General features: G+C 36.1%; 2 protein-coding genes across 3 annotated transcripts; both read right to left on the bottom strand.

Moving 5' to 3' along the window:
• Positions 1-450: 450 nt before the first annotated feature.
• Positions 451-5,782, bottom strand: LOC105211607 (gustatory receptor for sugar taste 64c-like). 2 transcript variants are annotated; one of them, XM_054229628.1, is made up of 8 exons: positions 5,494-5,782; positions 3,590-3,787; positions 3,365-3,525; positions 3,092-3,214; positions 2,817-2,971; positions 1,889-2,051; positions 1,637-1,726; positions 451-699 (listed from the first exon to the last, which is right to left on the bottom strand). In XM_054229628.1, the coding sequence occupies exons 2-8, from the start codon at positions 3,699-3,701 to the stop codon at positions 604-606; spliced, it is 900 nt and encodes a 299-aa protein (XP_054085603.1). In that variant the 5' UTR covers positions 3,702-3,787; positions 5,494-5,782; the 3' UTR covers positions 451-603. The 2 variants fall into 2 exon arrangements, with proteins under 2 accessions (XP_054085603.1, XP_054085604.1); XM_054229629.1 differs by lacking the exon at positions 5,494-5,782 and adding an exon at positions 4,386-4,574.
• A 3,117-nt stretch (positions 5,783-8,899) lies between these two features.
• LOC105211606 (alcohol dehydrogenase 2-like) lies at positions 8,900-10,046 on the bottom strand. The gene is made up of 4 exons (XM_054229631.1): positions 9,837-10,046; positions 9,532-9,759; positions 9,287-9,460; positions 8,900-9,227 (listed from the first exon to the last, which is right to left on the bottom strand). The coding sequence occupies exons 1-4, from the start codon at positions 9,927-9,929 to the stop codon at positions 8,949-8,951; spliced, it is 774 nt and encodes a 257-aa protein (XP_054085606.1). The 5' UTR covers positions 9,930-10,046; the 3' UTR covers positions 8,900-8,948.
• Positions 10,047-11,315: the final 1,269 nt, after the last annotated feature.

Raw genomic sequence — 11,315 nt, 5'->3', positions numbered from 1 at the left:
AATTTCTGTCTATACAATGTGGGAGGGGTGTAAAGCATGAAATTCTCGCATAATTTTGATTTAAGGCGAAGTCGCGCAAATTGCTCTTTTGTTTTATAACAAATACTTGGGAATTTCTCATTAACATGAGCACGGTGAGGTACTCTCATTGCCATTATGATGAAGACTTCGGCGAAAGAATGTTCTAGATATGAAAGATGAATTATTCTCAATTATTGACAAAACAAATTTAATGTTGCATTCCTAACGTTTCCATATTTATCAGACTAAGTGCGAACACAGCATTTTGCAGTTTCACTATGTGACTTTAAATCTGATAATCAACGCATGCAAAAATGCCTCTCCAAAATAAGAAAATTGTGAGCGATTGCTCCTTATCCCAAATTTATAAAGTATACTTACCTCACCACATAAATAAATAAAATTATTTCAATTGCTTTAAGCCGCCATACAGTTGTTGTTGTATTTGTGAGGAAAATGGTAACATATTTACTGAAATGAGTGCGCATGTGCTCTTAGTTTGAAAAATTATTTATTTTTGTTCTATTTATTTAGTTGGTTTGCTTGAATATTGTATCTCGGCTCTTCTGCCTTTCTAAGCGCTTAAACATTGCGTGATGTGCAAAAGTCTGTAGCCACATCCTTATCCTCCACCTGATCGATTAGCACCAATTCATACACAACAATAGTGCCAGCCATCTGATGAGTACAAGGTAATATATATATATATATATGTATATATACTTGATTTCAAACTACCTATATACATAGATATATATATAAAGCATTTACTACATTCACCATTATATGAAACAGCTTAAGACGGAGCATTTATAACCAGAATTGGGATTTAAGTGCCTGCTTCAGCAATGAGATCTCCCAAAAGCCCCTCTCATAATGAAACATATCTAGTAATATGTATCATGGGCAGGAAGATGATTTAAGATCCGTAAGACCCCACCACTATTGCATTTTAATATCCTAACAATATGGGACCATGCATTATATTATATTTCTAATAGCAGCTGGCCAGATATTATTCTTATCACTATGAAGAAGATGGAACTCGAAAACGCCCACTGTATTCTTCAAAACAATACTAAGTGTTATACCTAAGCCACAAATTATATTACGAGAGATCACGATGGCAGATAATATCCCTTGGACAGCTTCGACTGGCCTTTGTGGCACCCAAATACTCCGAACGAAGTGTTTTAACTTATGGGGTATATAAGTGAGAAGACACCCTGATATATTCATTATTTCTTGATTTATGTATTGCATAGTGAGAGATCGAGTTTAAAATTATGTTATATGGTAATATTAGAAATATCCTGGAAATCTCACGTACTAAATTGAAATTAGTTATGCAATTTCTGAGATATAGTACATACACCTGCGAGTGTCATGCGTACACAATTCGGGAGTATTTAACAATCAACTGCGTCACTTCCTTACTTATTACTTCTACAAATGACTAGAATATAGAATGTGGGTCCTTAAAAATAAAATCTCAATTTTTACATGTTCCGCTCAAGCTATTTCACTGAATGGATAAGCAATTAAGTGTAAAAATGTCTAAGAGCATACTTAAGTGAATTTTTTATAACTTGTTTAATAATCATGACTCACTTACGGCAAATATGAGGCGACGCGTTAAATAGAAGAAACCCTTACCACTAAATGAGACCAAATCGTGAACGATGATTTCATTTAAGCGTTTGAGCTAAAAAATATGAATAGTAATTTTCAAAAGCTGTGCAATAGAAATTGAAATATTATTCCTAATGTTTTGCACATATGTTTTTATATATAAACGCTTTAGAACGAACGCAGCCGAGCATAGGTAGATTTTGTACGAGTACAAATAAGCGCACATTTTACTCACTTCGAGGCACCAAAACTTAGTTGGGATCTCATACATGGTCGACATTATTTGATTCGCTTCATCATGCACCGCACCGGCCGACAGCATCATTGTCAAGATTCGCACCAAAACGAATAGCAACGAAAACCAAAAATAAAACTCCTTCATAAAATTGTCTCGATTGCTGTACGTAGGTGAGAGTTGAAGAAAGAAAAACAAAAAGTAATATGTGAGAAATCATTATTGACAATACTTATGCGAATGATATTTTACATTAACAATCAGAGAGGTGATAAGGCTCAGCTCATATGGTTCTATTCGAGATTCGCTATAACGCTCCAATCCCATTATTATCTGAGATATTTTGAACAAAAACAGCACAAATATTCTCCAATAACCGAAGGATTCAAAAATCCAGTCCAAAGAATAGGTTTTAATAACCAAGATCAAATAATGGAATTAGAAGCCAGTCCAGACGACGTCTCCCATTAAATTCTTAAGCCTCTAAGTAGAACATACATATATTGCCGCTCAAACCTCACAAATTTTCTATGGGAGTCAAGTTCGGAGACTAAATGGCAAGGAAGCCTTTAATCTTTCCAAAACAGTATCACACAATTCCAAGTTTGTTTTGAGTCGAGATTGTCAAGTTTATTGTCATGTTGGAAATCCCATAAGAATATTAGTTCTTCTTAGACATATGACGGCATTGTGGTCTCCAAAATATTTCCTATCTAATGTATCGCTTATAAAAAATACTTTATTGCTGAGTAGCAGAGCAGTATCGCTATAACCAATTAAATGAAATAAATTTTAATTTTTTTATCTTATAAAATAAATTGTTGTATCTATTGTATTTAGTTTATACCCATTTCTTGTTCGATTTACTACTTTCAAGGGCTTCGGTACCATTTGACTATTATAATAATTAATAATAAATTGAACTTACTTGAAGCTGTGGAATATTTGCACACATATAAAGTAAAGATTATTGCAACAAGACACAAGTATCAAGATTGACAGTCCATCGTCGTAACGATGCAACAAGTCTACTAGACCCATGAAATCAGTACGCACCTGCTGCCAGAATTCATCAGGCATTTGCTGAGATATAAAAAAAGGTTTTATATTTATTAATTAGGAGCAAAGCAAGTTCCCCGTGCAATTCATTTCAGACTTTAATAAAAAAAACACCAATTTCAACTATGTGGAACTTTCTATTACCTTTTTAGCATGGCGCTTGATTCTCCAATGCATCTGCCTAAATCGTATCGCAAAACAACGAAATATCATGCTTAAAAATATGTCCACATAGTTCCAAGCGAAAGTAGTCGATATGGTAATCCACTGAAAATAAAAATACACAAAATACAATAACCGACTGGCTTTAGTTGACAAATAACGAGGATTCTACTACAAGAGATTTACAAATATTTGCATTAACAGCAACTAAAGCATTATTTTTAATACGTGTGTAAACGAGTTGAAATTAATTACCTGCACTAATGGAATCAACCAAGCGTGGTAGTTGAATATCGAAAATATCTGCAAACGTTCGCGCATGTAATAATTCTTCCAAAAATCCACCGTTAAGTTGCACTTCTTAATTTGAAAATCATTATTGAAAATTGCAGTTCCAATGTACACAGAGTGCTCCACTATGAAAGGCCAGTTTCTTAGAAATACATAATGCAGAAAAGAAAAATTGTCGAAAATGCTTACTTGCCGCACCGAAAAGTAAAATGGCGCCAAATTTACGAACGTTCTTAGTGAAGTTACGGGATTCTCCGTTAGCATAGGATTTCTGTAGAAATACAACTTCGCAGCGATGCATATGCTTTATCAGATTGGGCCACTTTCGTGCGAGCTGCAGAAAACTGCTGACACTAACCGCCGATATGATGCTGAAACTGAAAGGACCTGAAAGTGGTATTATGGGAAGATGAAAAGACCTCGATGGAGGAAATACTCATATATACGAGGGCGGTATAATAAGAATTTATAGCAAGAGAAATTTACTATGCGAAGTTACATTCTCAAAGGCGGCTACAATTCAACCAATTTGACTAAACGTTTTGTCTTGAGCCCGTGGATGTTAGAAAGCTTGGGACAATTAAGGTCGGTGAATTATTGACTGAAGAATAGGACGGAGAGCTCGAAAGTCTCTTCTCGTTCAATGACGACCGTCGGAAATTCTTTCTTCTGAAAACCATGGTACCATGGTGGATAACGTGCCAAAAGTGAACGAAAGCAAATCCGCTACGCAGAAGAAAAAGACTTTCCTATAGCTCATAAAGGTTTTTTTGAGATTAACAAGTTGTCATCTATAAAGGCAAAACGGTCACAGGGTTCTACAATGCCCAATTGCGGGGTTGATTGAACGTCGACTGTGTTGAGAAATAAATAATGTTTTTTAAAAAATTTATTTTTTCTACACTGAGTACCTATCACACCGACCTCATAGACAAGCACAGGAGAGTAAGACCAGAAGGGTTGCAAATTTTCATTAATATTTTACCCACAGTGTACAGCTTGAGACCAAACTCCATCACTACCTTCGTAGAGAGTACCACGTCGATGAGTGAGAACGCGATCATGGTGAGGGAAAGGAATGTTATGAGAGTGTACCAGCTGAAGTGAACACGTTCCACATGCGTTTTGTGGAACGCACCGCTCACAGGCAACGTGGCCAGCATTTGTGAGATCATCATAACTATGTAAATATACAGAAATCTAAATTTAGTAAATTTAGCGAGTATTTGATAGCGAAATCAATTCCATATATTGATAATAAGCGGTATGTGGATGCAACATGCTTCAGCACTCACGTCAGCTGTGAGAAGCTGCATGTACTTACATGGTCTCAAAGCATGATGCATTGTATTGGTGTTCTGCGGAGGCGACTCGATGCTCGACGCCACGCGATTGCCCTTTGCCATTCGATGTTGCAGATATTTTTTCAACTCCAGCAGCTGCACAGCACTGCCTGCAACAACTCAGCATACGCGAATGCAATGGCACAACTGAACCGTTAGAAATTTTGCATTTTGCATGCAAATGGGTTTCCATTGGAATTTCACTTTTGATTCATTGCCACGTCCTTAAGCATTAACAACAACAACATTATCGTGCAAAACGTGTTCATGTTCAAAAATTGCAAACTAACGATTTCTCTCTCTGATATCAATCAGCATAACCGCGCGGGAAAATGAGAATAAAAAACCAATGCCAAATGCGGAAAATACCTAAAAGGGAAACACCTTTCAGATGCCTGCGGCGATACTATTTATGCAATTGTGTTGATTGAATAAGTGAATGAATGGTGAGGGAATGAAGAAAAAGCTCATAATTGGATTTTAAAAATGAATTGAATGAGAAATTTTATTTTTTTAAGGTAGTGAGTTATCATTCTAGGATGAGTTTATTTGTGATCCCTACTCATCTCTCAACTCATCTCTCACCTACACACAAAATTAGAATTTTAAGGGCTTAAATTTAATCGAATTGTGCTTTTGTGATTAAAAATGAATATCGAATTTTACAATATGGAAAAGATCTCACGTAATTCTATGTAATTAATGCTTATCAATAAGAAAATCGAAACTTCACAAAATTAGTACACTTACGATTTAATTGCCAATATGCAAATACTTCCAATCCATAGTGCCTTAAGGAGTCAAATGTAAGTGCCACAACCGCAAATGAGATTTAAATTGCAACAATAACAAATCAATCACTGACTTAGCATAAGCAATCAGCTGAACGGCAACAAAAACACTTGACTGTGAAAAACAACAAATGCTCAGGAATAATTGCTGCCGCATGACAGGAATATTCGCGTTTCACCCCAGCCAGCAGTCGTTCATTCACAATGAAAGTTGCTTTTGTTATTGCAAGAAGCCAGTTCATGCTCCAGACACGGAGCATAACTAGAAGTCATACAGCGTTCACGCCAGAATGTTACAATCAAATTGTGCAACACGTCGTATGAGTAACACGAAGACATATGTAAGTAAGCTCAGTTTAAGGTTGAATTAGAGGTACTTAACATAACGCCGTATCCATTACTATTGTCATAACCGTTACAATATTTAATATACTCGATTATTGGTTTCATAGCATAAATAGCATTTGTAGTTTTTGTTTCCAATTCGAAAGTGCCAAATAAACAAAAAAAAAAAAAATTAAAATCAACAAACAAATTTGTTTGGTTACAGGGAAAATCAAAATTCAATTGATAGGTATGGTTATGGTTATGGGTTTGTTGTTATGGTAACGCACCTCTAATTGGAAACATTGTTGCCCGTACATTTGGTTCAATCAGCTGTTATATGGGTATGGTTATGGCGCCTTTAATTCAACCTTAACGCTGCACAACTTTTCAAGGTAAATGTGTAAAGTTGTCACTTTATGAATGAAGTGGGCTGGGTCAAATGGAGCCATTTTAATTGCTTTCAGTATTACTTTAATTAAGTAGCAATTGTCATGGAGACAGATAATTTCTAAATGTTCGCTTTGTGAGTAGGACAAGCACAATTTATGGAATATATACAATTTCCATAACAAGTCTGCGAACAAAGTACGAGAATACGTGCATACATATATTACTTGAATCAAGAGCTACCGTTTGTGACCACTGTCTAATTTTTCCGTGACCTACTTGAACGATGTCTTTTTAACATTGCTTAATGAAGCTTCCAATTCAGGCGACTTGCTTTCTAGATTCACTAGGCCTTGAAGGCTGTATAATTGCGTGTCTGATTTCCTGCTACAAACTCTTAGTTACTCATAATCGCTCCCAAATTTATCAGCTCGTTGCTATGGCTATAACAAGTAATTATTAACTATGCAAAGAGATATATACATATTTAAAATTCTACTTAAATATGTTGTATAACTTTTTATAACGCTCTCGGACAATCATGCCAGATCTCATTAAATTTCGCTCGAAAGTTTATTTCCGCTCTTTATAACTTATCATATTTCTTTCGGTTGAAAATGCACTAGCAAATAAAAAATAGCATCAGTCACCTGTTACGGAGTCATGCAGTTGTGCCAATTGCTTGCTCACTTCATTTGGAAGAATAATACACAACTTTTTGTTATCTATTCTAAACAAATAAGTATATGCCTATCTCAACTATATTTTCTTCACATGCAACTGTTAATCAAATAGAACTTTTTTTAATCTCATCTGTTCAAGATTTATTCCCACTCTCGGTAAGTTAGAAATAATATTACTCGATAAGACGAAGATTAGTCTCCACAATGCATTTGTGATTTACACATTTGTGCCGCTATTTTAATGTATATATAATATATATTTCTGGTGAGGTACTCATAACTGGCTCTCTGTTAAAGTGTATCTGTGATAATACTGATAACTGAAATTGGTTTTAAGTGAAAAGATAATGTATATGTACATTAAAATAACCGCTGGATATCTTTGGGGTACGCCAGCAGCTATACACTCTTATAGAATATCGGACACTCTCTATTTAGCTCTGCAGCTCGTATTATTTTTTTTCAGCAATAGAATGAAGAAGTCGCACGATAGTGAGTCACCCTGTCTGAAGCCTCGTTTGGTAGCAAATGGCTTGGAGAGGTCCTTCCCGATCCTGACGGATCTTTTGGAGTTACTCATCGTCAGTTTACATAGCCGTATTAGTTTTGTTGGTAAACCAAATTCAGATATCGCGGCATAGAGGCTGCTGCATATCTGATATCATGTTGGATTTTCAAGGTCTAAAGCCTCACTGATAAGGTCCAACCAGTTCGTTGACGGTGGGCTTTAGTCTTTCACACAATACGCTCGACAGAACCGCGATGTTGAGGAGGCATATCCCACGGTAATTGGCGCAAATTGTGGGGTCTCCCTTTTTGTGTATTGGGCAGAGTACACTGAGATTCCAATCGTCAGGCATGCTTTCTTCCGACCATATTCTACAAAGAAGCTGATGCATGCACCTTATCAGTTCTTCGCCGCCGTATTTGAATAACTCGGCCGGTAGTCCATCGGCCCCCGCCGCTTTGTTGTTCTTCAATCGGGTATTTGCTATTCAAATTTCTTCATGGTCGGGCAATGAAACATCTGTTCGATCATCATGGATTGGCGATTCGGGTTCGTCCTCTCCTGGTGTTGCACTTTCACTGGCATTCAACAGGTGTTACCTCCTTAAACCCGGTATGTTCTGGGCATCCGTTACTAGATTACCACCCCGGCACCTCCTTTCATAAAATTTTCGAGCATTACCCATGTCGGCCTGCTTTTCATACTCACGCATTTCGGCCGCTTTCTTTTTACGTATAATTAAGTATATGGGAGCTAGGAGATGTTATGACCCGATTTTAATAATTTTTGGAACAGAGACACACTATAGAAGAAAAAAATTTCCTCTGAATTACATTAAATATCTGAGAGATTTACCCATATTTTCGGTTAAAATTTACCTTGGGCGCTGAGTTCATCATATTCGATATCTGGGGCCTTGAAAAATGATAGTCCGATTTCGACAATTTTTTTACAAATGAAGTAGTATTTGTGTAAAGTTTTATTCCGCTGTCTTCATTGGTTCCTTATGTATACATTATAAAGTGAAGGAATCAGTTGGAATTCAAAATTGAGTTATATGGAAAGTAGTCGTGGTTTGAACCGATTTAGCCCATTATCCGTGTTATCAAGGTTTCAAGAAAATATTATTTACCGAATTTCATTCGAATCGTTTATACCGATTGTTTATACCGAATAATCCAATAACGGCCTATTGATTATATTACTTATACAGGAATATTAAACTATTAAAAGTTGCCAACACTACTGCTATATTAGTAAATACGGGAAACACCAGATATTCACGTCTTAGGAAAAGTGAGGAAACACGACGTTTAAATCAATAAATCGAACAATCAGCTGAACTTCTTGAACACTCCAATTATATGTTTGATGACTGCATATCTTTTCTTTATAATACTTACAACTATTTGTCAAATGTTAAACTACCAACTCATATTAAAACAAATACATTACTAGTACGACGCGAATTACACTACCTTTAATAATATGCATATTCTCTTAGTGTTCTTAAAAGGTTGGTTCAAACATCTTGGGTATTGTAACCTCCTTAATATTGCCTAAATCTAGCATGTAGACAGCACCGTTCTTACCTGTTTCAATTACCTTTATCATATTCCTTGCACACACTTCTACAGACTGTTGCTTGGCATTGGCCATATCATTATCCATTTCCTCGGTAAACTTAAACATAACTTTTGAATGTAGATTCTTTAAAAAGTTGATGCCTGTAAATCCAGGACATATTGTTATGATTCTGACGCCCAAACGATCGTAATACATTTTATCCTTTTTAAATAGAGAATTTAAATAATACAATAAAAAGTTATAACAATATCGATACAAACCCCCAAGCAGCGAGTGAAAGTTGTGACACCATGTTGAGCCGCAGAATAAACAGGACATAAAGGTATCGATCCCAAGCCAGCAACGGATGAAATATTCACAATAGTACCGCCACGTCCTCCACTTGATTTATCCATATAAGGTAATGCAGTTAAGCTACTATGCATTAGCCCCAACTAGAGCAGAGAAATAGAGAACAAATAGTTTCGAAAAATACATGGCCACACTTTTATAACAAATTTTTTACCAAATTAATTTCGATTGTTAAGTCAACTTCGCTATCCCCCATTATACCGCAACCATTGACCAAAACGTCAAAGAGTCCCATTTTCTCTACAGCTGATTTAAAGGCCGTTGTGATGCTCTCCTTCTTCCGCATATCCACTGATATAAAATGAATTGTGGTACCAGGGTACAACTTTTTAAACTCAATCATTGCTTCTTTATTCTCATCGACATCGAATATGGTTACATACTGAAATGAAATCGAATTGTTGTGTTGCAAGAATGAGCACACCGAAGAAAACAAACAGTATCAAATTAATGTTTCACCTTAGCACCGCTTTTTAGGAACTCTTTGACGCAAGCTTGGCCAATACATCCAAAACCTCCTGAATATATTACGTTTTTACCTTTAATATTCATTATCACAAAAAACGCTATTTTTTACGTAAATTAAATCTGAAGTACTATTTGAATCTAGAGCTACTGTTTGTGACCACTGGCTCCGTGACCTATCTGTCAACTATAGCTGGATTACAAGTAAAGCGTTGCTCGATCTCAAAGTACATTCTCTTTCATACCCGGTTGTGGCAACTATTATATTTGGCAAGATGCTTATGACATTCTATATTTCAGCTTTCTCTCTGCTAAGAACATCCACTTGGTCATAGCAGCGACACGTGTACATATGTGTACAGCAACATGAAATAAATTAATCGCTAGGTATAGTTGCTAACCCTATTTAAGGAATCTTTTTATACTCACGCAACATGTTGCACCGAGTTTAATAGTTTTGTTCACATAACGGTTGGTTGTGTCACCTACAGCTAAACGTGTTAAATATTGGATTATGTATTCGTAAGTGATCAGGGTGATGAGTCGTGTTTGAAGACTACTAAAAGTGCTTTAATGTACTCAATCTTAATTTTATGGTAAAGATGGTATAAAAAATTAACATCCAATATCTCTCAGATATTCTAAAGAAATTCCGCACCGAAAATTGTCAACATCTGATCAATATTTCCTGTAGCTTACCTATACCTATATCTCAAACACGGATTATCGGTTAATTTATGCGGTATCTTAGCAAAATTAAGTGGAGGTATAATCTTGGATATATTGTAGTTTGGTGTTAAAATTAGTTGAAATCGGTCCAGGATTTACCTCAGCCCCCATATACTATTTATAATGATTTTCATTATCCTAGCGAACTTTATGTCGAACATACGGGACGAATTGTGGGTTATCTTAATAATATTAAACATCAGAACTTAGCACTTCGTGACGTGTAATTTATAATTAAATAACGTAACCCACTGCACATTATAAAATCAATATAAAATTGATTACAACCATTGCTGCAATTGCCCATTTATGGTCAACAACAGTTGATGCCAGCCATAGCGTTTGCTACCATGGCAGCAGTAAACTTTGCGAATTGTTTAGCCAACGCTTTGGTGGTGGTGTTGGTGCACTGATGTCTGCCAATAGTTGAATGCCACACAATGTAGTCACCTGTTTGGCATTTGACCGGCGCTTTGGCGCTATTTTCTAAGAATCCTCTTGTTCCATTTATTATTTAGAGTCTGTGCAATACGAGGGATATGTGTTACGTGATTGATGGTTGTCTGTCGACTCACCTAGACCTTTGGGAGGCCCATTTTGACACCACCGCGACTGGTGTCTTCTCACACTATTAAGTCCTCTTTCAACCACCCTGTTGTCTTGATAAAATGAAGTAGTTCGCATAAAGCTATAATTTCATTACAAAGATGTTACATATGTTACAGGCTGCACTCAAATTGGTAT

The sequence above is a fragment of the Zeugodacus cucurbitae genome, chromosome 4 (genome assembly GCF_028554725.1).
Source record: "Zeugodacus cucurbitae isolate PBARC_wt_2022May chromosome 4, idZeuCucr1.2, whole genome shotgun sequence".
Lineage (NCBI taxonomy): Eukaryota > Metazoa > Arthropoda > Insecta > Diptera > Tephritidae > Zeugodacus > Zeugodacus cucurbitae.
The sequence above is the reverse complement of the archived record's forward strand: the minus strand, read 5'-3'. Positions and strand labels throughout refer to the sequence as shown.

Bases quoted from the DNA above. Each gene is read 5' to 3' on its own strand.
- LOC105211607 (XM_054229629.1), bottom strand. From the start codon at position 4,563: ATGCTGGCCACGTTGCCTGTGAGCGGTGCGTTCCACAAAACGCATGTG. The intron at 3,788-4,385 runs GTAAAATATTAA...TACCACTTTCAG, and splicing joins TCTCAAGCTGTACACTGTGG to GTCCTTTCAGTTTCAGCATC. The intron at 2,052-2,816 runs GTAAGTTCAATT...ACCTACGTACAG, and splicing joins CAAATATTCCACAGCTTCAA to CAATCGAGACAATTTTATGA.
- LOC105211606 (XM_054229631.1), bottom strand. From the start codon at position 9,929: ATGAATATTAAAGGTAAAAACGTAATATATTCAGGAGGTTTTGGATGT. The intron at 9,461-9,531 runs GTAAAAAATTTG...TCTCTGCTCTAG, and splicing joins TAACAATCGAAATTAATTTG to TTGGGGCTAATGCATAGTAG. The intron at 9,228-9,286 runs GTTTGTATCGAT...CTATTTAAAAAG, and splicing joins CTTTCACTCGCTGCTTGGGG to GATAAAATGTATTACGATCG.